Source organism: Pan paniscus, chromosome 7, assembly GCF_029289425.2.
Source record: "Pan paniscus chromosome 7, NHGRI_mPanPan1-v2.0_pri, whole genome shotgun sequence".
Classification (NCBI taxonomy): Eukaryota; Metazoa; Chordata; class Mammalia; order Primates; family Hominidae; genus Pan; species Pan paniscus.
Window position 1 is genome coordinate 120,075,362 of NC_073256.2, and position 26,352 is coordinate 120,101,713.

Genomic DNA, 26,352 nt, shown 5'->3' on the forward strand with positions numbered 1-26,352 from the left:
GCAGTGACTCATTTCACTTCATTGTGCTTTATATCAACAGCAAAGTAAATAAATTCAATTTCTGTAATTCAATGATGAAGTACGTTACAAAACAGAGATGCCCTGTCAATCATTTAGCTTACTTTGCTGTGATCATCCCTCACCACATTTCATTGGCATCAGGACTCACAATTTGTCAATAAACTTAGCAGTTCCAGGCCTTACAATTAAATATGATCATATACATTTGGCTTCCACAGATTTTGCATTTTTATCTCCTAATGCACTGTGTTCTTGTCCTAACATGAAATTATTTTGATAGCTTTTATGTGGAATTCTGTGTACATTTCCAACTGATGCCTGAAGTTGGACAAATTTATCCCAGAATTTAGGAGCATCTCTAAAATGTGTGTCATGTGATGGCATAGTTTCACTTTCACCACCAGCTCATTGGTTATCCAGATTTCAAAGACTACCACTGCGTGTGTATGTATGTGTGTGTGCTGTTTTGTTATTTTGTTTGGATCTGATACCTTTGCAACACTAGTAGGCAGTTCATAAGATTCATTAATTTGATTATCACACTTGTCCAAAAACAAATGCCTTTTTAAGTCACAATCCCTAGGAATCCTCCCATTTCCATCATAATTTTTTTTTTTTTTTTTTTGAGATGGAGTCTCTGTCGCCCAGGCTGGAGGGCAGTGGCGTGATCTCAGCTCACTGCAACCTCCGCTTCCCCAGTTTAAGCGATTCTCCTGCCTCAGCCTCCCGAGTAGCTGGGATTACAGGCGTGCGCCACCACACCCAGCTAATTTTTGTATTTTTTTAGTAGAGATGGGGTTTCACCATGTTGGTCAGGCTGGTCTCAAACTCCTGACCTTGTGATCCGCCCTCCTTGGCCGCCCAAAGTGCTGGGATTACAGGCTTCTGAGTAGAAGCCTAGCACCAGTGCAAAATTAAGCGTTCTTATACATTGCAAACTAAAGGACTATCAACTTCCAAAAGGGATGTTTTGATTTATTACTGAAAAGAATGCTCAATACGTACAGGAATTTAGTATTTGATAATCCATTCTAGCAAACTGCTTTTATTTTTCCATAGCATGTATAACTTTCTGACATATTATTCTTGCTTATTTTAGTTATGTTTATGGTCTGTCACTTTTTTCTTTCCACACAAAAACATAAGTTCCACAAGATGGGGATTTTTGTCTGTTTATATTTACTGCTATATTCCAGCATGTAAAACAGGGCCTGGCACATAGTAGGTATTCAATAAATACTTGTAGAATGAAGGAATGAGTGAACTGGCCATGCAGACACAGGGTAGGCTTCTTAATGAACCCTGTGACAGCATCAAGGGCCCAAATTCTTCTTGTCTCTCAGCTCTGCCATCCTCAGTAAGAGCTTTGTCTGCCCCCCCACCACCATCCCCACTAGGGCCCTTTGTGGTTGCAAGATGGCTACCAGAGACAGTTGGCATTATCTTGTCCACATCTATGAGGAAAGAGAAGACGCTTGATTGGGTCAGCTTGGGTCTTATGCCCCAGTCAGGGCGCACAATGATAACATACATGCAGAGAATGGCTTAACTAATCAGGACCCACACTCCCTCTGACAGCCAAGTCGGTGCATAAGAATCAGCTTCCCCCTAGTAGGTGGTGGGCTATGCAGAGGTTGATGGATATCTGAAAGAAGGAAGGAGAGGTGGGGAAGAGGTGGTAGACAGGAACTCAACACCTTCCACTACAACACTATTGATTTTTAAAATCTCAAATAGCTAGAGGGTAAAGAGGAAAAATAAATCTTCCTCTCTTCCTTCCATCCCAGTTGGCTGCATTCTACATTCTGGTGCCTAATTCCAAGAAACCTGAGAGTTCTGAGGTTGATCCTGGCCTTCTAAAGCACTGGGAAGTCATTGTCAAGGTAGGTAGATAAAATATATTCTACTTAACATGTTGTGGTTTAATACTTTGTAAACACTTAGGCATAGGAAACATGAGCCTCCACTTGTACTCTTGCCCTGGGTCCTGCAAATGTTAAGGGCAGGCCAGGTGCAAAGAGTGGGTGGCACTCTCGCACTATCTGTGAGTGGACACATTTTGAAAGTAGTTGTAAAGAGGAGGTGCAAATACAGCCTGAGCAACAGAAGCATTTCCTCAGCCCACTCTGAGGCATCAGGAGAAACTTACAACGCACAATGCCGTCAACTAATAAAGATCGTTTCTGGCACTTCCTCTCCTCCAGCCTTTCTCTTTACGCGTTCTCAGTTGTGCTGGATATAAAATGGGCTGGCCTTACATAAGGCCGGAGTTGCAAGGAGGTGCAATCACTACTGACTTAAGAAAATAATCTTCAAAAGAGAAGGGGAAGCCAGGCCTGATGGCTCACGCCTGTAATCCCAGCACTTTGTGAGGCCAAGATTGGTGGATCACCTAAGGTCAGGAATTCGAGACCAGCCTGGCCAACATGGTGAAACCCCATTTCTACTAAAAATACAAAAATTAGCCAGGTGTGGTGGCGTGTGTCTGTAAATCCCAGCTATCTGGGAGGCTGAGACAGGAGAATCACTTGAACCCAGGAGGCAGAGGTTGTAGTCAGCCGAGATCACACCACTGTACTCTAGCCTGGGGAACAGAGCAAGACTGCCTGAAAAAAAAAAAAAGAAAGAAAGAAAAGAAAAGAATCTGACAAGATATAATTTATCAGGAGGCGTTAAAATGTAAATAAGCATATTCTCTGATATGAACATTGTATCTTATTGATTAGATAGTGTGGGTGTTTGGTTCTATAAGTGAGTGAAATCTGTTAAAAGAAGAATCTGGAAAGCTTTCTGTTTTGTGCTTCTGAGAGAGAGCTTCTAGGGTGGTTTTCTGACTAGCATCGTGCTCCCTCAAAAATGACCCTGGTTTAGACGGCCACCTGCAAGCTCAAATGGCTTCTGAACTTTGTCTCCTGCCCTGGCTGCTCTCCCAAGAGGACTTCTATGCATCCACTTGCCTAGTTAACTCCTTTTTCTGGCTCTCTAGACTCATCATGGAGTGGTCTGTTTTAGCATCCTGTGGCTGCCGTAACAAATCAACACAAACTTGGTGACTTAAAACAACAGTAATTTATTCTCCTAAGGCTGAAATCAAGATGTCAGCAGGGCTGCACTGCCTCCGAAGGCTCTTGGGGTGAATGTCTCCTTGCCTTTCCCAGCCTCTGGTATTGCAGTTGTCCTTGGCTTGTGGCAGCACAACTCCCATCTCTGCCTCCATCTTCACACAGTCGGCTCCCCTGTGTGTCTCTGTGTCTCCAGTCTCCCTCTCTGCCTTTCTCTCATAAGAACACCTGTCATTGGATTTAGGGCCCACCCTAAATCCAAGATGACCTCATCTCAAGGTCCTTAAGCTAATTAGATCTGCAAAGACCCTTTTCCCACATAACGTCACATTCACAAGTTTCTGAAGGTTAGGTCTTGGACTTGTCTTCTCCTATCCAACTGGACAAACTGCTGTTCAGCCCACTGCGTAGTCCATTCCCTTCTACCCAGATGGGCTCATCCTGCTGTCTCTTGTCTGGGTGGGGGCACCCACATTCCCGAAGTGGACATGGGAAGTCCCTCCACCTCATATCCAGTCAGTCACCGAAGGCTGTCAATGAACTCCTAATTGCTCTCAAGAGCACCCTCTTTGATTTCCACGGCAACCCTCCATGGCTTTCTTTCTCCTCCTCAAGCTCCTTCCAGGGCCTTTGCATGAACTCTTCCTCCTCTCTGGAAGGTTCTGTCCCTCAAGCCTCACGAGTGGCTCACTCTCTTCAGAGTTCTCAGCTCAGCTACCACTGCCTACAAGAGGGCTTCCCTCCCTACTGGCCCTCCAGAAGCCCCGGTGACTCCACCGTGTCACTCTGTTTGTTCTTCCCCTAGTCCTTCATAACATCTGGTATCTTCCTGTTTATTTTTTTATAGATTTGTTCTCATCTTATTCACACACACACACACACACACACACACACACACACAACAAGCTCCATGAGGGCAGAGAGCCTCATCTAGTTTACCACCTCTGTATTGCTAGTGTCTAAATCAGACTAGCACAGAGTAAGCATTTAATACAAATCTACTGAAGAAACGATTGATACTTTCATGACTGCCTTTATTTTCTTCACCTGTTCAGACAAAGCTACCTTTTACCTGCCTCCGGTCACATCTGATCACACTGGGCTTAAAAATCATGACCAGTTTCCACAAGCTCTTCCTGGCTCCTTGCCTGGGCATCCCAGGCCCTCGGTGACCTGCCCCTGTGGTGCTACCCAGCCCACCCCAGATGCTTCCTCAAGCTATCCCTCTGGTCACACCTAAGGACTCTCCCATGGCCTTTGCGCTGAGTCTTTGCACCTGGTGTCCTCTCTTCTGATGGCTTGCTCTTCTTTCAGCTTGGGGTCTGTTTCTTCATTCAAAACCCAGTTCCTGGCTGCACACAGTGGCTCACGCCTATAATCCCAGCAGTTTGGGAGGCTGAAGAGGGTGGATCACCTGAGGTCAGGAGTTCGAGACCAGCCTGGCCAACATGGTGAAACCCCGTCTCTACTAAGAATACAAAAAAAAATTGCCAGGCACGGTGGTTCACGCCTGTAATCCCAGCACTTTGGGAGGCTGAGGTGGGTGGATTGCTTGAGGCCAGGAGTTCAAGACCAGCCTGGCCAACATGGTGAAACCCCATCTCTACTAAAAATACAAAAAATTAGCCAAGCATGGTGGCGCACATCTGTAATCTCAGCTGCTCGGGAGGCTGAGGCACGAGAATCGCTTCAATCTGGGAGGCAGAGATTGCAGTGAGCCATGATCGTACCACTGCACTCCTGCCTGGGTGACAGAGCGAGACTCTGTCTCAACAAAAAAGAAAAAAAAAACAGAATACAAAAAAATTAAATGGGCGTGGTGGTGCACATCTGTAGTCCCAGCTACTCAGGAAGCTGATACAGGAGAATCGCTTGAACCCAGGAGGCAGAGGTTGTAGTGAGCTGAGCTCACGTCACTGCTCTCCAGCCTGGTCGACAGAGCGAGTCTCTGTCTTAAAAAAAAAAATAAAAACCAAAAAACCCAGTCCCTATGTGACCGACTCCAGGAAGCTTTATTTGACTTCCCTCTGCCGCCCTAGTGCCACATGCTTTTGTCATCCCATTCACACAATCGCATCACTTGCCTTCTTCAATGCTTTCTCTACTCAACTGTCACTCCGTGAGGCTCATCTCTGCAGCACCGGTGTCTAGCACATCATGAACACTCTGGAACCAGCACCAGTTCTACTTCCTCAGCCGGGCAGCTCTCCTGTTGGTCAGGTCCCAGACGCCTGTAGCACTGGGCAGGTTCAGCTCTGGTGTAGCACACCTCACACTCCTGGGGGCATCACCAGGCTGCTGCTTGCCCCTGGAATGCCTCCTGGCTTTGCCTCCAGGACATGTTTTCTAGAATTGCTTGTCAGCTTCTGACTTATGGAGGCTGCCTTAATTCCCTGCATTTACATGGGCTCAGGTTCCACAGTTTCCAAATGCTTGCCAGTTCCCCTGGCCCTGGTGCCAGTGGCTAGTCTTCACTTATCGGAGCAATCACCGTGGGGTGTCCCAAAGCCAGCAAGGTGAGTTTCAAAGACTAGTGGTGAAGCAAAACAGGTTCTGAGAAGTGTTTATTCAATTTAGCAGTGATGACTTCACTAGTGATCTTGGCAGGGGAAGGGTGGGGTTCAGAGGCACAATGAGGGAGGCCAGATTGCAGTGGCTAGGATTGAGTGGCTAAGACATGGAGGCAGAGGGTTGGGGGCTCTTTAGTCATGTGAGAGTAGAAGGAAAGAGAGGGCTCGAGGGGTAGTGAGGTGGAGAGAATTTTGTCGCTGGTTTTAGGCCAGAATCTTGAGCACCCTAGCGGATGCTGTCCTTACTCTCCTGGATCCCCTTATGGTTTCTGGCATGTCAGTGACTGCCAGCTGCCAGCACCTGCAATGTTGTTGAAGGTGGGGTTTCTCAACCTTGGCTTTATTGACATTTGGGACAGGATAATTCTTGGTTACAACTGGAATGGAGCAGTAAGATAAGGGGGAAAAAAAAGATAATTCTTGGGCCAAAGGTGGGGGTGGAGTCTGTCTTATGCATTGTAAGATGTTTAGCAGCATCCCTGGCTTCTACCCACTAGATGCTAGTAGCAGCCTCCACACACACTGAGTTATGACAACAAAAATGTCTCCAGACATTGCCAAGTGTCCCCTGGACAGCAAAATCACCCCCAGTCGAGAACTACTGGTTTAAGGGTATGGAAGCCACTTTGGCAAGCAGCTGGAGGACTGGGAGTGGCTGGGAATTAACACCCCCCCGTCCCCTGCAGCCCTTCTCCGATGCCTGGAGGGTGTGGAGGAGGATGTAATGATTAATTATATATGTCAACTTGATTGGACTAAGGGGTGCCCAGATAGCTGGTGAAACATGATTTCTAGGTGTGTCTGTGAGGGGGTTGTGGAAGAGATTAACATTTGAATCTGCAAACTGGGTGAAGAAGCTCCACCCTCACCAGTGTGGGCAGGCACCATCCAATCCACTGAGGCCCCCAATAGAACAAATAGGCAGAGGAAGGGCAAATTAGCTCACTCTTCTGAAGCTGGGACCTCCATCTTCTCCTGCCCTCAGATGTTGGCACTCTTGATTCTCAGGCCTTTGGACTCAGACTGAATTATGTCTCTAGCTCCCCTGGCTCTCCAGCTTGCAAATGGCAGATGGTGGGACTTCTCAGCCCCCATAATCACATAAGCCAATTCCTCTAACAATTCCCTCTCTCTCTCTCATATCTCCTTTTGGTCTGTTTCTCTGAGGAACACGGACTAATACAGAGGAATACCCTGGCTCCTCACCCTTCATGGGAACACTTCTGGGAATGTGCTTGGTGTTGTTTTCCAGTTTGCTCTGCAGGATTCAGCTCCAGTAGCTCACCATAGTGCCTGGCATCTAACTGTACCTGTTCTCAGTGACTTTTCCTTCCTTGTATCACTCCCTTCCCACTCTCCCCCTGCACACCATTCTGTCCCTTACACCTATCTCCCAATAAAGGCCTTGGCTCAGAGTCTGCTCCTAGAGGAATCCAAACTAAGATAAGTAGGAATGACATGTGAGGAAAGAGAAAGAAATGAATAAGGAGATGAATGGAGCAAGGAAATAGACAGCATTCAGAGTACATGGGGGGCCAGGCACAGTGGCTCACGGCTATAACCCCAGCACTTTGGGAGGCTGAGGCAGGAGGATCGCTTGAGCCCAGGAATTCAAGACCAGCCTGGGCAACATGGTGAGAGCCCCATCTCTATAAAATTTTTTTAAAAAATTAGCCGGGCATTGTGGTGCACACCTATGGTCCCAGATACTCAGGAGGCTAAGGTGGGAGGATCACTTGAGCCCAGGAGATAAAGGCTGCAGTGAGCTATGATCATGCCACTGTACTCCAGCCTGGGCAACAGAGTGAGACTCTGTCTCAAAACAAGCAAACAGACACAAACAAAACAAAAGAGAGTACAAGGGGAGGATAAATCTCTGAGTCCACATAGACAGGAAGAAGAAATACAAGGGAGCTGGGAGAGTCTGTTTTGAGGAGGAAGCTGGATCAAGTCACTGTGTGGCTTCAACTTCTTTAGTAAAATAGGTCAGGCCAGGTGTGGTGGCACAAGCCTGTAATCCCAGCACTTATGCAGGATAGTTTGGGCCCAGGAGTTCGGGACGAGCTTGGGCAACACAGTGAAACCCCGTCTCTACAAAAAATTAAAAAATTAGCCAGGCATGATGGTGTATGCCTATGGTTCCAGCTACTCAGAAGGCTGAGGCAGGAAGATTGCTTGAGCCTAGAAGGTCCAGGGTGCAGTGAGCTGTGATGGTCATCTCGGCTCACTGCAACCTCCACCTCCTGGGCTCAAGCAATTCTTCTGCCTCAGTCTCCCGAGTAGCTGGGATCACAGGTGCACACCACCACGCCTGGCTAATTTTTGTATTTTCACTAGAGATGGGGTTTCACCATGTTGCCCAGGCTGGTCTCAAACTCCTGGGCTCAAGCAATCTGCCTAACTCAGCCTCCCAAAGTGCTAGGGTTACAGACGTGAGCCACTGTGCCTGACCTGGGGAAGTTCTTAATCTTGAGAATACCATGATTATGTTTGCATTTTAGAAGGAAACTCAGGCAGTAATGTGGAGGAGGGCTTGGGAGTGCAGACCAGGAGTCCAGGCAGAGGTCATGGAGAAAGAAGCAGGGGGACACATCCAAGGCACTCTTAGCACCTGGACATGTGGTCACGTAGGAGAGGAGGGGTCAAGGGGACCCAGGACTCTGGCTGGGTCTACTGCAATTGATGATGGTGCTATTATCCCAGGCATAGAGTGGAAGACATCCTCATACCTTACTGTGATCAAGTTATTTTAGTTGTCTCCCACCCCACTAGGGCAGGGACCATGTCATTTGCTGTTGATTGTCCTCTCTGGGACTGGCACAGCAGTTACTAGTACGTAATAGATGTTGAAAGAACATTTTTGAATAAATGAATAAGGTGGCTGGGAGCCCTGGCGGAGGTGTCCCCTGGGAATGCAGGTCATAGAGAGGTCAGGGCTATGAGTCCTGGGTGAGTGGGAGGATTCACTGAAACACGTGCTGAAAGTGGGGGGATGTCAAGGAAAGGAGTCAGGATGGGATCTTGGTGGGGCTGTCGGGGGCTGCCCTTCAGGCAAGGGCCTCGAATCTGCCTGTGGGCCATGGCACCCATGCACTGAGAATTACGAGAGCTGGGAACTCTCTCTCATCTTGTCAGTGGCACTCTGGCTGTCTTCATTCATTCAAATATTCTGCTCCATCTCTGCCTGGTGCCTATTCCACCCACGTCACTTCATCTACTATTTCCCCATTTCTCCAACTCTTCTCCAGGCTATTTTTTCTCTCCCTGTACTCTCCTATCTCCTCCTGGATTCTTCATCCTCCAGTTTGGAAGGCAGAGGATCTGAGCTGGCCTTCAAGGTGGCTCTCAGCCTCTGTCTCTGTCTGTGATTCCTCATCTGTGGAACAGGCCTCAGAAGACCTCCCCCTCCCCCGCTCACACTGCCTTCACACAGGCCTCCATTGCTACAGAAATGAAGCTACTGTTTGGAGGCTGTAAAGGCTTTTCACTGTCTTAATCCAAAATTCTGTGGAGATTCCAATGATAATGCTTCTAAATGTCATCAACTCCTCAAAATTATTTAGGTGAGGGTTTTTTTTTTTTTTTTTTTTTCCATCTGTTTTGCTGATGGGCTTTGCCTCTGAGAGACGCCTTGAGCTCAGGGAGCAGGCGTCAGCCCCTCTCCCTTTCCAGTATCCGGCCCTGTACCTGGGCTTGACAAACATTTGTTGAATAAATAAATGAAGGCCATGTTCTATCTCATTAATATGCATTAAGTGATAAAGTGTAAGAAGTGAAGAGAAGCCGGTTGCAACGGCTCACGCCTGTAATCCCGGCACTTTGGGAGGCTGAGGTGGGTGGATCGCTTGAGCCCAGGAGTTCGAGACCAGACTGGCCAATGTGGCAAAATCCCATCTCTAATAAAAACACAAAAATTAGCCAGGCATGGTGGCGGGCACCTGTAGTTTCAGCAATTCAGGAGGCTGAAGCAGGAGAATGGCTCAAACTAGGGAGGCGGAGGTTGCAATGAGCTGAGATCGTGCCACTGCACTTCAGCCTGGGTGACAGAGCAAGACTCTGTCTCAAAAAAAAAAAAAAAAAAGAGTGAAAAGAATTCTTACCAGATAATCTCTACACAGCTGGGAGGTGAAAGGAGCATCCTAAAAACAGGCCCTCATCAAGCAGCTCAGAGCCCCAAGTGTGTAAGGCCCTATGCCCAGGCCAGTGGCTTGAAAGGGAGTCCATTTCTAGTCAAGCTTGGGGAGCCCAGACCCCAAGCAGGAGCTTGTGGGGTTCCTGGAAACCCCCAGCAGGACCCCACCCCACCCCAGGAAGAACCTTTGAGAAATCACACTAACGGGACTAAGAAACCAAATTAATCGTATTCAACTCTCCCTTGAAGGATCTGGAAGAAGCTGATTTTGAATGCAATTGGTAAAATGTAATCTGCAAATGTGGAATTTGTAGCAAGTTATGAAAGTCTTTTAAAATGAAGAAGGGTCTTTTTGGTAGGAGATGGCTTAAAAAAATAAGATTAAAAAAAATTTTTTTAACGAAGACAGGGCCACCTTAATGGCTACTGTAAGAGTTACCAATCAGCTTGAGGAGCTGGAGAGAATGGATTTTGGGGTGGGGACACTCAAGGAGCAGAAAAGTGCTCCAAAGGGCAGGGCTTCCTCACTGTGCTTGAGACTGCTTTCTGGACTTCAGGGAGTTGTGAACCTCCTACAAGTGTGTGGAAATCATGCATACGTAGGTATGTGCATTTTTCAGGGGTAAGTAGTCTCACTGAGGTAAACGAGGAAGACCAGGCATTGTTGACCAAGTTCTATCCCGGCCTGGGTGGAACTATTTGTAAGATGATGCCACCTCCATGACCAGAAACTGACCTTCTTGGGATGATTTTTCCCAACATTTCTTAAATTTCCAACTTTATTTCTTCAAAGCTCTTCTCCGTCTAATTGGGCTGTACTTTCTGGCTCTCCAGGAACTTTCAGCTGTCAGTATTCCCTGCTTAATGCCTGTCAATTTCTCTATACAGTAGCTTCCTCCCTGTCAGGTCTGGACATGCTCAAAAATCCCTTCCACATTGGGTGGCGTCTGGGAAGTGGCTTTCTTTCCCTGCAGCTGTCCACTTGCCTCTCTTCTCCCAGCCTGGCTTCTGAAAAGATTTATGAACATTTGTTATCTCTACTTATCTCTTAGTCAGACTTCAGCTTGATCCAATCTGTTTTCCACCTTTTTCTACTGAAACTTCTCTCTTCAAGGTCATCAGTTTGCCAAATCTAATTCTAATGGACCAGTTTCCATTCTTACCTTGCTTGTTTTCTCAGTGGGATTTTATGCTTATATTTCCTCCTCCCTGAAGCTTTCCCCTCCTTGACCCTCTAAGTAGGGAATATATGATTAATCTCCCAAACTGGGTCACTGTTTAAAGTGAAAGGGGGCACTAATGAATAATTATGCCAGGCTCACTGTCATAAGCCAAGACTCCCAGGCACACTCAGACGTGTGGTCACCCTCCCTGCAAAACCTGCTTTCCCTTCCCTGGGCTGCTCAGCCTCCTCATACTCCTTCATGGGATCCCTTTCCTCCTTCCTCCATCCACTGTCCACTCCTTAAAAGTGCCCTGGGCTCTCCCCTTCTCTCATGCTACACCATCTCCCTGAGTGATCTTTTTTTTTGAGACGGAGTTTTGCTCTTGTTGCCCAGGCTGGAGTGCAATGGCGTGATCTCAGCTCACCACGACCTCCGCCTCCCAGGTTCAAGCAATTCTCCTGTCTCAGCCTCCCGAGTAGCTGGGATTACAGGCATGCGCCACCACGCCCGGCTAATTCTGTATTTTTAGTAGAGATGGGGTTTCTCCATGTTGGTCAGGCTGGTCTCGAACTCCTGACCTCAAGCAATCTGCCCACCTTGGCCTCCCAAAGTACTGAGATTACAGGCATGAGCCATCGCGCCTGGCCTCCCCGAGTGATCTTATCCATCCATAGATTAAATCTCCCTCTGTCTGCTGAGGACTCCCTGCCTATACTATGAGTACAATGTCTTGATTTCTATACTCCAAGAACAAGTGCAACTGCTGCCCAGAAGTCTCTACTTGGATGTCCTAGAGGCAAGTTCAAATCTACTCCTAAAACCTGACTCATTCTTTTCAACCCCAACTGTGCTCTCTTCCTTTTGGAGACTGGCAAATGAGGGAATATGGAGGAAGTGTCAGGTAAGATGATAGGTTCTGGAGTTATGATTGCCAGGGTCCAAAGTCCAGCTTATCCACCTACTAGCCATGCATAGTAATTATTTAACCCTTCCAAGCCTCAGTTTCCTCAACTGGAAAATGGAGATAGAAGTGCCTACCTCATGGGTGGGTTGTGAGAATTAATGAGACAATAATGACAATAGCAGATATTTATAGGGCACTTTCTGAGCCAAGCACTTCTATGTGGCTTTCATGTATTATTTCGTTTAATCTTCACAACAACCCACTGGAGTAAGGGCCATTATTCTTCCTCTTTTACAGGTGAGCAACCCTGAGATGCAGAATGCACTGACATTCTCTGTGTTAGTGGCGGAATCAGAGTTCAAATTCAGGAAGTCTGGCTCCAGTGGCATCCTCTTAAGCATCTCAGTGTTCTGTGTGTGCAAAGTTCCTTGAACAGTATCAAGCATATAAGACCCTATGCCTGGGGAAGTGACTTGGAAGGGTATCCAAATCTGGTCAAGCTTGGGGAGCCCAGGCTTGAGCAAATAATTTGCTCAGCAAATTATTTCCACTCTCCACCCGGTCTACCAAACCAGATACCCAGAAGGAGGCCTATTTCCCTTATTCTTCCTTCTATATCCATCAAGTCCTGTCCACTATGCCTTAAAACAGTAGGTGCCTTCTCAGAGTTTACTTATTTAATTATTATTATATATTCCTAGTTCATTTTCCAAGGTGTCTTAATATTGACAAGTCAACTACCAGAATCCCAGATGTGAATGGAAAGGACTAGGTCTCTGCCTTTAGTTTGAGGCTTTTCTTTTTAAATCCCCATTCTGCTTGATGTTTTAGAACCTTCCTCCCCAGCCATGAAAACAAGCCCCAGCCTGCCCTTGGGAGAATGAGAGACTATAGGAAGCAGAAGTGAGCCATCCCAGCTGAGGCCACTATGACCAACCAGTATCAGTGTCCAGACAACCTAGCAGCTGACCACAGACACATAAGTAAGCCTGGCCAAGGCCAGAAGAACCACCCAGCTGAGCCTAGCCCAAATTGCTAATCTGCACAAAGGTGAGCTAAATAAATGGTTGGATCAGGCACAGTGGCTCACACCTGTAATCCCAACACTTTGGGAGGCTGAGACGGGAGAATTGCTTGAGCCTAGAAGTTCAAGACCAGCCTGAACAAGATAGCAAGACCTTATCTCTACACAAAAATTTAAAAATTAGCTAGCATGATAGCACATGCCTATAGTCTCAGCTGCTTGAGGAGGCAGAGGTGGGAGAATTGTTAAGCCTAGAAGTTCAATACTAGCCTGAACAAGATGGCAAGACCTTATCTCTACACAAGAATTTAAAAATTAGCTAGCATGATGGCATAGGCCTATAGTCTCAGCTGCTTGGGGAGGCAGAGGTGGGAGGATAGCTCAAACTCAGGAATTCAAGGTGGTAGTGATCCTGCAACTTCAATCCAGCCTTGGTGACAAAGTGAGACTTCATCTCTTAAAAAAAAATTAAATAAATAAATGGTTGTTATTTTTTCTTTCTTTCTTTCTTTTTTTCTTACTTGCTTGCTTGCTTTCTCTCTCTTTCTCCCTATCTCTCTCTTTCTTTTCTTTCTTTCTTTCTTTCTGTCTTCCTTCCTTTTTTTTTGAAATGGGGTCTTGCTCTGTTGTCCAGGCTGGAGTGCAGTGGCATAATCATGGCTCACTACAGCCTCGACCTCCCAGGCTTGAGTGATCCTCCTACCTCAGCCTCTTGAGTAGCTGGGACTACAAGTGTGCACCACCATACCCAGATAATTTCTTCATTTTTTGTAGAGATGGGGTCTCTCCATGATGCCTAGGCTGGTCTTGAACTCCTGGGCTCAAGTGATCCTCCTGCCTCCGTCTCTCGGTGTTGGGATTACAGATGGTGAGCCATAGTGGCTGACCAAATTGTTGTTCTTTTCAGCCACTAAATTTTAGAATGGTTTTTATAATACAGCAAAAGCTAACTAATATACTCGGGTAGTGTATTCATGAGCATGAGCTGCCGTAACAGGATACCACACACTGAGTGGCTTAAACAACATAAATTTATTTTCTCACAGTTCCATAGACTAGAAGTCCAAGATCAAAATGCCATCAAGTTTGATTCTGGTGAGGCCTTTCTTCCTGGCTTGCAGACAGCCTCATTCTCTCTGTGTCCTCACATGACCATTTCTCTGTGTGCACACAGAGAGAGACAGATCTCTGGTGTCTCTTTGTCTTCTTATAAGAATACCAGACTTATTGGATTAGGGCCCTATCTTGTGACTTCATTTAACCTTAATTACCTCCTTAAAGGCCCTGTCTCCAAATACAATCACATTGGGGGTTAGAGCTTCAACATATGAATTTGGGAGGGGTGCAGTTCAGTCCATAACAGGTATCAATCCTCAAGTGGAAACCATGAGACCTGCTAAGACCACGTGAAAAAGAGTGAGGGCAGTGGAGACCCGTGAGCTAAGGACAACCTCAGGGAAGCAGTGGCAGTCCTGGGGAAGCCCTGTCAGGAGACAGAGAAGGAAAGGTGGGGGGAGCACAAGGAAAGCCAGGCAAATGATGCGGAACATTGAAGCCAAGCCATCGCCATTTCAAAAAGGAGGAAAAGATCAACAAAGGCAGCAGGCAGAAAGCCAGGAACAGAGAAGGGTCCACGTCCACCTCTTGATCTTGGCAAGGACCTTGGTGACCATGACAAAGCTGAACTATGGTAGGGCCGGAAGCCAGATCTCAGTGAACTGAGGAGAGACAGGGAGATAAAGGAGCTCTCAGATAAAAGACACTTTTGAGAAGTTTGGAGGAGAAGGAACAAGAGAAATTGGGATTGTAGATTCAAGAGGTTATGAGGACAGGAGGGACTGTGTGTTTTTATTGGCTGGAGGAATGGGCCAGAAGCACATTCCACATGAGGAGAGGTTTCATCATGACAGAACCAGGCACAGCAGTAACAAACCTTGTTGGCATTTGCTGTGTTTCAGGTTTATGCCAAACTCTCCACATGGCTACTCCATTTAATCCTTCCATCAGCAACATGTGATAAAGGCAAGCATTATCCCATTTCACTGATGAGGAAACTGAGAGAAACAGAGATCTGGCTGGGCACAGTGGCTCATGTCTGTAATCCCAGCACTTTGGGAGGCCAAGGCGGGTGTGTCACCTGAGATCAGGAGTTCAAGACTAGCCTGGCCAACAAGGTGAAACTCCGTCTCTACTAAAAATACAAAAATCAGCTGGGCATGGTGGCAGGCACCTGTAATCCCAGCTACTTGGGAGGCTGAGGCAGGAGAATCGCTTGAATCCAGAAGGCGGAGGTTGCAGTGAGCCAAGATCTCACCATTGCACTCCAGCCTGGGTGACAAGGGCAAAATTCTGTCTCAGAAAAACAAAAACAAACCAAAAACCAGAGAGATCTGCCCAAGATCACATAGCCAGAAAGTGATAGAAATGGGATTTGAACCCTGGCAGCCTGACTCCATCGGCTGGGGGGATTTGGCCTGGATTTTGGCCTGCTTCTAAAATTAACAGGAAAGCAGTAGGGGTTGGGGGAGGGTCGGGAGAGGAGAATCAGCAGGGAGCAGGAATTTGATGGAGATCATGTGATCCCAATGGCCTTGATGTTTTTTTTTTTCAAGAAGTAGGAGACTAGGTGCCAAGCATTAGGCCCGGGTAGGAAGGGAGTGTGGGGAGAGAGAGGAAGGCCCAGAGCAGTGAGTGGCAGAGGCGATGAGACCAAGTGTGGTACACGCGCTGGCAGCCACAGTGATGCTGAGAGGGAAGACTGGATTCACAGTGGTGCTGGTCCTGTGAGGTGCGAGGACCTCTCCAGTGGTGCTCAGGAGCCAGGAGTGGGGAGGAGAGGCCTGCTGGAGCCTGCACAGCTGGGAACCAGGGCAGTGGGTGATGGGGAGCATCAGTGCTTCTTAACCCAAGTTGCATTTGAAAGCACAGGAGGGCTGAGCCCCACTCCACAACAGTGGAACCTGAGTCTCCAGGGGCCTGGCTCTGCTCTGTGCTCACAGTCCCCGTGATGACCCTGAGGTGGAGGCCAGGGTGGAGGAGCTCTGAATCCAACTAGCATGGAGTTCAAGTCACGCTGGGAGGTCGGGAGTAAGAGGGGCTGCTAGATGGGTTATACAAAATCAAAGGAGGACAGTGAAGGGATGATAGGGCAGGGCTCCAAGGAAGGTAAAAGTAGGGGTGAGTGCTGGCAGAGGTGAGGGATGCTCAGGGGTCTGGCGCTGTCCTGCTGGGAAGGCTTGGCAGGTTGGGAGAAGGTGAACAGGTACGGAGGTTTTCACAGCCTCTTCCACACCCATATTCCTGCAGCCATACTGAACGGAATTGTCTTGGAAACTTCCCTTTGTCCTTGGAATAGAAACCTCTGGGAGTCTGAAATAGGGGTGCCCTGAGGAAGTGTTTAGATGGAATTTTCTTCCCATGTGACCAGCATAGAAAAGAAGACTCCCTCCAGTGGGGAGGTGACATCAGGGTTGGGTTATCTGCAGGATCTGGGGTATCTTCCACCACTAAAGAACTCCTTAAGAAAAGGAACACTGGGGAATGGGTTAGGATCACCTAAAATGCAGACGATGTTGTTAGTTTTATGGAACCAATGTTTATCGAGTTCTAATATGTGTCAGACACCAGCCGAACAAGACAGTAATGCAATCTTGCGTGGTGTTTCCCAAAGCACATTCTGGGATATTCACAGTATATTATTTTAAAAGGATGGGTTGGGGGCAGGGGGTCCAAGTGAAAATAAGTTCAGGAAACACAAGTCAGGAAACACTGGGTTAAAGAAAATGAAACATTGACTCACTGCAGGACTTCGCAGAGTTTTTAAACTGTCGGTATGCTCCAAGACTCTTCAAGGGTGAGACTGAAGACAGAGTTCTTCCCGAGCGTGCTTGACCACAGGTCTGTTTCATTGCTACAGACCTTGAGGAATGAATGACCCATGGAATGTGCTTTGAGAAGTGGAAGATGGTGGCCAAGAGGTGGGTTCTGAAGTCACAAGACCTGACTTCCTGCACAGGCTCTGCTCCTAGTAGCTGTGTGACTTTAGGTGAGTTGCTTATGTCCATGTCACATCTGGAAAATAAAGCTAAATAATACTGTCTCCCCATGCAGTTGTTGGAATTAATGCCTGTGAAGCACTGAGCACAGTTCCTGGCCCCCAAAACCACTCATTAAGAGGTGCTAGGCTGGGTTGGAAGATCCCTGTGTCTGCTCTAAAATTCTATGACACGTTGGCCTCAAAAACTCTGAGAGGGGACCAGGGGAGGGAGCGTCTGTCCTCTGCTAAATTACTTAGAAACAAGACTCAGATGGCTTTGAAGCCTGTGATACATAGAGGAAGCACTGTTAGAGCAGGTGAGTGGGGCGGGGAGGGGAGGCACTCCCATTCCCTTCTTGCCTGGAGAAGCAGGCTCAGGGCATCCGTGGTGCTGGGGGTCAGCAGTTAAAGTGGTTTGGCTTCCTGGAGAGGGTGGTGACAAGGAGGGGAGGGGAGTGGCAAGCCAGCCATCGCCTGCCCCGACTGCCCTGGATCTGGACAGGCTGAGTAGACACACAGGAAACCTCCCAGGCCAGGCAGGCGTGGAGCAGCTGCTGGACTTGGCCCCAGTCCCGCTGTTGTCCTTCCCGGAGGTGGATGCTTCTAGGAAGAGGTTACCAGAAAAGCTCCGCCGCGGCTGCTTCTGGCCGACGTCGGCACCCTGGACCACATGGGGTCTGGGAGTCTGGGAAAAGGATGCCTCCCCTCCTGAGGGCTCTATGCCATTTATTTGGGGCCTTGGAGAAGTGGGAACAGATGGTGGAACCACAGGGGGAGGGAGTCTGAACTGCAGGACACTGAAGAAGGGTCACACCCCTGCCTTGGGACCAGGGGCACTATTCCAGACCCTCCACTCCTACTCCTGGAAGCCAGCGCCTGTGACTTTCCTGACACGGGAAAGAATGGTCAGTGTGCCCAAGTGTCCACTCTCACGGTCGTTATGTCTCCTTCAATTCTCTAACACCCTGGGGGTGGAGGGGAGAAGCCAGCCACCCCCAAACACATGCGAGTGAGTGCGATCTCCATGTCACAGCACTCCGAGGTCAAGCCCCCTGCCCACAATCAAGTGCGATCTCCATGTCACAGCATTCAGGGGTCAAGCCCCCTGCCCACAATCAAGTGCGATCTCCATGTCACAGCATTCAGGGGTCAAACCCCCTGCCCACAATCAAGTGTGATCCCCATGTCACAGCACTCTGGGGTCAAGCCCCCTGCCCACAATCAAGTGTGATCTCCATGTCATAGCACTCCGGGGTCAAGCCCCCTGCCCACAATCAAGCGGGATTTGAACCCACATTTATTCAATCCCAGCACTCTCTCTAATTAGGTAAGAAGGGCAGACCCTCGGTTTAAACTCCTGGCTAGGCCCTGGTTTATTGGGAAAGCATCCTAAGTATAAATGAGTAGAACAGTTCTGATTGAAGGAATACTAATCTTGTTTCTTGTCTTTCTTAAGGAAAAACGCCTACAGAGCAGTGAGACACAGAGCTCTGCTGGCCGCCTCCGACGAGGATCTAATGGCTTTTCCAGGAGCGCGCCCCATCACCACCCCCAGACGACTCAGATGGCTTCCCCTCCCCTTTTGTCTTCTGGGCTGCGCCCCAGCACCCACCAGTCTCTTTTTCTAGCCAGGGTGGGGCCTCCCAGGGCTTATGGGCTCTGGGCCCAGGGCTTGCTTCCTTTCTTGGCAGCTGCTAGAAATCTCCAGTTTCTGGCCTACTAAAACCCTTCCATTTATTTATTTATTTATTTTTTGCCTGCTCCAGGGAGAGTTTTGATTGGCTTCAGCTGGGATGACCTCATCCTCTCTAGATTTTGGTGGCGTTCCCATTTTCCACATCTCCGCCTTTATCCAAGGAATTCCCTTCTGACTGTCTTTTCTCTAAAGGTCGCCCCACCCCCATCTTCCTGGGCTTTGGAATTCCCCATCCTCACTTGGGAAGGCAAGTGGGCCCTGGACTCTCACCGTCTCCCCACCACTGCCCTCCTGGGTCGTCTTGACTGCCCCCAGCTCTGGCAAGTGCCTCCTGCAGGATCCCAGCCTCCCCTGCAGGGACCCTTCGCTCATTCGTCCCTCCCCCCACTGATCTCTGCTCTATATCCAGGACTCACAGGAAACCACATTATTTAAACTCATCATAATTAACTTTGTGCCAGACCTTCTTTTACATTATCTCACTTAATTTTCGCAGTAATCTCATAACATAAAAATCGTTATCCCCAGTTTATAAGAAATGGAGGCTGGGAGAGTTAGACGTAGCCTGCTGGAGATGAGCAACTAGGATGCGTGGAGTTGAGATCCAGACCCAGGTGTGCGTGGCTCCAGGTGTGTGTGGCTCCAAGGCCACTGCACGGTGTTTGCCTCATTGATAAATGCTGCCGGCTGCACGCATGTGCACAACGCTGCCGGCTACACAGCTGTCTCCCCTGGAAGGATCAACAGCAAATCCCATTAGCTCCACCTTCAAAATATCCCCAGAATCTGACCCCAACCCTCACCCAAGCCACAACCACCTCCCACCTGGACTCACTGGAACAGTCTAAGGGGCCTCCCGTTCCTGCCCTTACCCCTTCGGTCATTCTCCACATAGCAGCCATAGTGATTATTTATTATTATTATTATTATTATTATTATTATTATTATTATTGAGACAGGATCTCGCTTTGTCACCTAGGCTGGAGTGCAGTGGTGTGATCTTCGCTTACTGCAGCCTCTGTCCCCTGGGCTCAAGCCATCCTCCCACCTTAGCCTCTTGAGTAGCTGGGACCACAGACGTGCACCACCATGCCCAGCTAATTTGTGTGTGTGTGTGTGTGTGTGTGTGTGTGTCTGTGTCTGTGTGTGTGTGTGTGTGTGTCTGTGTCTGTGTCTGTGTGTGTGTGTGTGTCTGTGTTTCTGTGTTTCGGTAGAGACAGGGTTTCACCACATTGCCCAGGCTGGTCTTGAACTCCTGGACTTAAGTGATCCTCCCACCTCCGCCTCCCAAAGTGCTGGGATTACAGGCATGAGCCTCCACTCCCAGCCTATAGTGATTCTTTAAAATATTCATTTCTCCTGTGCTCAGAGCCCTCTGGTGACTCATCGCATTCTGAGTCCAAGCCAAAGTCCCTACAGTGGCCTAGGAGGCCTGCGCAACCTGCAGTCCCATGATCCCTCCCACGGTCCCTGAGGTCACTTCTTACTGCTTACTCCCTCGACTGCAACTGGAGCAGCCTTGCTCTTCCTTGAACACACACAGCAAGCTCTGGCCTCAGGGTCTTTGCATTTGCTGGTCCTGCTGTTTGAGGCTTTTTCCCAAAATAGCTTTGTGACCCAGTCCCTCACCTCCTTCAGGTTTTTCTCGAAAGTCACCTTTTCAGTGAGCCCTTTCCTGTTCACTGTGTCTCCTCCATCCTGCTCCCTAACCCTCTCCACTCCCTGCTTTTTCCTCCCCACAGTACTATCACCAAGTGACATTATTTTGATTATTGATTTGATATTTGTCTGCTCCCCTGCTAGAATGGAAGCTTCATGAGAACAGGAATGTTTCTGTTTTATTTCTTTCATGGCTGTATTGCCATTGTGCAGAACAGTAACTGGCACCTAGCAGATGCTCAATAAGTATTTGTGGAAGGGTGGGAGGAAGAAAGGTGTTGGTTAGGTAATTTCAGGTGGCGATGAGCAGAGGAAGTCAGGACAGGCCTCCGAGCAGAGCATCCTGGCCAGGCCTTGGGGGAGCTGGCAGGCGGGGCCCGTTCTCCAGGTGGAAGTAGCCTTTGGCCTCTTAGCACCTCCTCTTTGCAGCCCTAGGACCAAATGTTGACTTGAGTCTCAGAGGGGCTAGTCCCAGGGTGAGTTCCTGGGAAGCAGATTCCATGGTGGAGTTCCATGTGCAGGAGGCTTAGGAGCAAGCGCTCCTTAGAGCAACGCCTGAGGAAGGGAGGAGAAGGAGGCAGGGGTGGACTGAGAAGTCAAGCTGGGATTTAGGCCCAAGGACAACCTCGGCCAACTCCGCGGTGACCTCTAGGGCTAAAACAGCCCCTCAGAATTGTCCCACATAGGCTGAAACCCCAGGCCTTTATGTACCAGCCTCAATCAGTCTGTGAAGGTTGGCCTGGTCTGGGGTGGGGTGAGGCCCTTGCAGGTGAGGCACTCCCCACAGCTGCGGCATCCAGGCCCGCCTTGAAGGGGGATCTGAGTGGCACACGGCCATGCCCACCACAAGACCCTCAGCAGGGTCTGCCTTGCTCAATGGCTGCCTCACCCACATGTGGCGTCCTCAAGACCCCAGGAGAGGGTCTTGATCCCGGTGTCACACAGTCAGGGTAGACCCACTCCAGGTCAGAGCTGACCAGCTCCTGGAAGGGAACCAAGACAAAACCTAATTTAGACAAGTAGCAACAGTGCTTTCTGAATTTAAAAAAGTAGGCCAGGTGTGGTGGCTCATGCCTGTAGTCCCAGCACTTTGGGAGGCCGAGGCAGGAGGATCACGAGGTCAAGAGATCAAGACCATCCTGGGCCAACATGGTGAAACCCCGTCTCTACTAAAAATACAAAAATTAGCTGGGCGTGGTGGTGTGTGCCTGTAGTCCCAGCTACTACAGAGGCTGAGGCAGGAGAATCGCTTGAACCCCAGAGGCGGGGGTTGCAGTGAGCTGAGATCACGCCACTGTACTCCAGCCTGGTGACAGAGTGACACTCTGTCTCAAAAAAAAAAAAAAAAAAAGGAGAAAAGAATAAAGGTGCAAATGGCCCCTAATCCAATATGACTGATGTCCTTATAAAAAGGGGAAGTGTGCACATGGAGACATACACTCCAGGAGAACACCATATGAAGATGAGGGGAGGATGGTGTGATACGTCTACATGCTAAGACGGGCTAAAGATTGCAGCAAACCGCCAGAAGCTAGGGGAGAGGCATGGGACAGATTCTGTCTCACGACCCCAAGAACCAACCCTGCTGACACCTCAGTCTTGGACTTCCAGCCTCCAGAACATTTCTGATGTTCTAAGCCACCCAGTCTGTGGCACTTCCTTATGGCAGTCTAGCAAACTAATATACTTGTTAAGTTCTTAGACTCACTGAGCCTCTGCCTTCTCATCTGTAAAATGGGGATGATTTTACTTACCTCACACAGTTCTGACAATTACATGAAATTAAACCATCTCTGTCATAATTCCAGGCACAGAGCGTGTGCTCTGTCTTGTCAGTGGTGGTGGTGGTGGTGGCGGCTCTTAGAGGTTGGAGCAGCTCATAGCAAAGATCCTTTCCACTCTCGACATACTTTAATTCTGTGCCTCCACAGATCGTGTTTGATGAGCTTTTGCACCTCAATTGCCATCTCTCCCTTACATTCCACCGGCCCAGAGGAAAACAGCCAAGCAGCAGCAGCAGTAGGAGCAGCAGCATGGTTCTGAGCTCTGATGGCTGTCAGTAACAGTGCCTGGTGGTCCACAGGGAGGGAACGGTGGGAGGGCTGTCTTCAGAGACTGCAGAAGCCCTCCTAGAACCCGTGTTAACCTGGCCCCTGAGCTCTGCATGCACACAGGTATGGAGGAAGGAGAATGCTAGGCCAGCCCTTCCGGATACTTATTACACTGGTGCAAAAGTAATTGCGGTATTTGCCATTGAAAATAATGGCAAAACCCACAATTACTTTTGCACCAACCTAATAAAACAATTTTCAGTTAAAAGAAGGGCATCGTTAGCATCAGCACCCAGACATTTAAATCGTACTCGTCCTCGATTAGCTCAGCACTGAGTTCCAAGGAGTGACTTCAGACATCCCCCCTTGCTCACAGAAAAGGGAGGTATTACATCAAGCATTCCGCCACTTCTAAAGTGGAAGAAGAACAAAACAATTGTCAATTACATGTGTTTTGTTTGTTGTTGTTTGAAACAGGGTCTCACTTTCACCCAGGCTGGAATGCAGCGGCGCCGCCACAGCTCACTGCAGCCTCAACCTCCTGGAGCCAAGCGATTCTTCTGCCTCGGCCTCCCTGGTAGCTGGGACTACAAGTACCTGCCACACCTGGCTAATTTCCATATTTTTTGTAGAGGCGGGGTTTTGCCATGCTCCCCAGGCTGATCTTGAACTCCTGGACTCTAGCAATCCACCCACCTGGGCCTCCCAAAGTGCTAGGGTTACAGGCATGAGCCACCGCGCCCAGCGTGGATGTGTATTGTTTATTGTAGCCAACCTTGTAGTATTGACTATGCTTTGGTGTGTTATAAAATTGTGTTTTAATATGCAATACATATACTTAAAAGTTCACTGCAGGCCCTTATGTAATCAATGTGATATGTATATTTTCTAGGGCCTAGAAAATAATTTTACTCTTGTGAATAATTGTGGAAATTTCTAGTTACTATGGCATTGGTTTTAGAATATCTTCTTGGCTATTTCTATGATGAATTTTTTCAGGAACCAAAAATTATAGCATTATTCTTGTTGAAAGCTTTTCTAGTTTGCCCTAGACACCCTAGAGTTCATCTTTTCTTTTTCTCACTTCTATAGCTTGTGTTGTTAATTTTGTACTTTAACAACATCTACCACAACTAAAAGCATTTTTTTTTTTTTGGTTAAAGTGATAAATGCTTATTTTTAAAATTTTGGGCCAGGTGCTGGGGGTGTCAGTGGCAGCCTGGGAGTAGTTGAGCAGGGAGTGGATTTACACTGGTGCTCAGGATCCCCTCAGTGATCACATTTGATGATAGAGGCTGTAGGAGTTTCCCTGGGGCCCTGGGAGGGAAGGAGGCAATGGAAGTGGGTGCAGGTGGAAGCACAGGCAGTGGCCTGCATGGTTGATTAGAATGAAGGCAGCTGGAGCCCAGAGGGGCAGGGGGGCTGGTCTAGGCCCAAGGGAGAAAGAAGAGGAGGAGGAGGAGTGAGTGGAAGAAAGAAAGCTCGCAGGAAGTGACTTGGCTGATGGAGGGAAGGAATTCGTCCCAGTCCAGGGATTATGGCAGTGACCCCATCAAGACTGGGCACTGGAATCAGAGTGATCTGGCAGCCAGTGCAATGAAATAATAACAATGGCTGTCCTTTCCTGAACGCCTGCTGTGACCAGACCCCAAGCCAGGAGGCTTGCAGACGTCATCATGTCATTTCACCCTCACCATCACCACTGCAGGTGTTGCTATTCCCCATTTTACAGATGACGACGCTGTGGTTCAAAGAGATGAAGAAACCCAGATGCAGAAGTGACGTGAAGCCTTTAATTCTGCACACATGTTGAGTTAGGGTTCCATATTAAATGTGTGAATGTGTGTGCAGGATGTGGAACAGAGCCTGGGACACAGTGAGCATCTTCCAAGTGTTTCCTGTTATTATCGTGTACCAGCCACAGTGGCAGGCCCTGGAGACACTGTGGATAAGAAAACATATGTGATTCCTGCCCCTGTGGACCTTAGAGTGTCCCACAAGGGAGACTGACACGAAACAGAAATGGAAGAAAAAATATCACACAAATCATACAGAGTGACAAGAAGGAAAATGGACTCCTTGCCATGAAGCCCCCACTCTGACCCCAGGCCTAGGCCACTGGGCCATAAAGGAGGGAGGCACTGTTGGTTTGGAGCCTGAGTTCTCCAGGCTGGTTCCAATGTCATGGTGGCACCTCTAGGCCAGGGTTTTCTTACAGGAAAAAGCAGGGGTAGGCAAGAGATTTGGTTTTCTAACTACATTGTAGCTGAGGAATCTTTTATTCAAACATGATCTTAAAGGCCAGGCATAGTGGCTCACTCCTGTAATCCCAGTGCTTTGTGAGGCCAAGGAAGGAGGATTGCTTGAGCCCAGGAGTTCGTGACCAGCCCTGGAAACACACCTCTAAAGAAATCAAATTAGCCAGTCATGATGGCATGCACTGGCAGTCATAGCTATTAGGGAGGCTGAGGCAGGAGGATCACTTGAGCCCAGGAGTTCAAGTCTGCATTGAGCTATGCCCATGCAACTGCACTCCAGCCTGGGCAACAGAGCAAGACTTTGTCTTGAGAACAGACAAACAAACATGATCTTAAGCAAATGTCAAGTCCAATGTGCCAAAAAGTACACACTCAGCTGCTCTGATTGAGGAGAGAACTGCCCCACTGTTCCCCGTCTCCCTCCACTTCATAGCAGCCCAGAGACTCAGAATTTCTAGGGCTATGTGGAGTCCAGCTGGAAAGCCACTGGATCATAATAATGGTAATAAATGAGCACTAACTAAGAGCTACAGTCGTTACGTTATCCCATTTAATCTTCCCAACAACTTTACAAAGTCATCATTTTATCAATGAAGAATCTGAGGCTTAGAGGGATTAATAATGTAAATAAATAACTGCTTAAAACTTGTTGATTGTTTTGAAATGGGCCCAATTGTCTCACAGAACTAATATTTCTAGTTTCTTTGAATAGGTATAGAAATTGATCCAGTCTTGACGCTTGAGAAAGTTACATTTGTCTTATCTGAGTTCTTTTCTCAGGAAACCAACCATCAGGCCTCCCAGACAGTACCAAAGAGCTGAAATTCACCAGATCACCTCATCTGGACAATGATATGCCAGACCCCTCACCCCTCATGATTCCCTAACCCACCACCTGCTTCCTGTTGACCAACTCCTCTTCCTTACCCCTCCCTAATTCCTATTTCCCCACACATGGTCACATATCTTCCCTGCTATATAAACCCCTAATTTTAGTTGGTCAGGGAGATGGGTTTGAGGCTGATCTCCCATCTGCTCAGCTGCAACACCCGATTAAAGCCTTCTTCCCTGGAACTACCCATTGTCTCAGTGATTGGCTTTCTGTGTGGCAAGCTGCAGAACCTAGATTGAACCCCTGGCATTTTGGTAACAGATTTACCACTGTGGATAAATTAGAAATAAAGTTGCTCCCCATGGTCTGGCCCGTGCCCACCTGTCCAGCCTCATCACTCCCCTCTTCACAAACACACACACACACACACACACACACACACGATCTCCAATGCCCATCTGTCACCCCAGCCTTGTCACCTGCCTCACATGCTTCTCCATTCTTCTCCCAGTGTGCTAATTCCCTATCGCTGCTGTAACAAGTTACTGCAAACTCAGTGGCTTAAAGCAACACAAATTTACTATCTTACTGTTCTGGAGGACAAAAGGCCAAAATGGGTCAGCAGGGCTGTGTTGTTTCTGGAAGGTCTAGGGGAGAATCCATTTCTTTGCCTTTTCTAGCTACTAGAGGCTTCCTTGGTTATGGCCCCCTTCCAGCAATGACACCACTCCAGCTTCAGCTTCCATCTCTTTCTACTCTGACCCTTCTAACTCCTTCTCACAAGGACCCTTGTGGTACATTGGGTCCACCCAGCTAATCCAAGATAATCTCCCATCTCAAGATCTTTAACTTCATCACATCTTCTTTGCAAGGTAGCACATTCATAGATTCTGGGAATTAGGATGCAGACATCTTTGAGAGACATGATTCAGCCTGTCACA

At 48.2% G+C, this 26,352-nt stretch overlaps 1 protein-coding gene and 1 long non-coding RNA gene across 2 annotated transcripts in view; both read left to right on the forward strand.

Annotated features, from left to right (window-relative positions):
- The window catches only part of LOC103786634 (uncharacterized), a 69,853-nt gene extending 54,823 nt beyond the window's left edge, over positions 1-15,030 (forward strand). Inside the window, exons 4-5 of the mRNA XM_063606532.1 lie at positions 1,809-1,904; positions 14,838-15,030. Of these exons, the coding sequence (XP_063462602.1) occupies positions 1,809-1,904; positions 14,838-15,020 (279 nt within the window). The 3' untranslated portion in view covers positions 15,021-15,030. The remainder of the gene's footprint in view (positions 1-1,808; positions 1,905-14,837) is intronic.
- A 1,429-nt stretch (positions 15,031-16,459) lies between these two features.
- On the forward strand, positions 16,460-25,227 carry LOC134730997 (uncharacterized). The gene is made up of 2 exons (XR_010113003.1): positions 16,460-16,924; positions 18,372-25,227. It is a non-coding gene; the product is annotated as an uncharacterized LOC134730997 (long non-coding RNA).
- Positions 25,228-26,352: the final 1,125 nt, after the last annotated feature.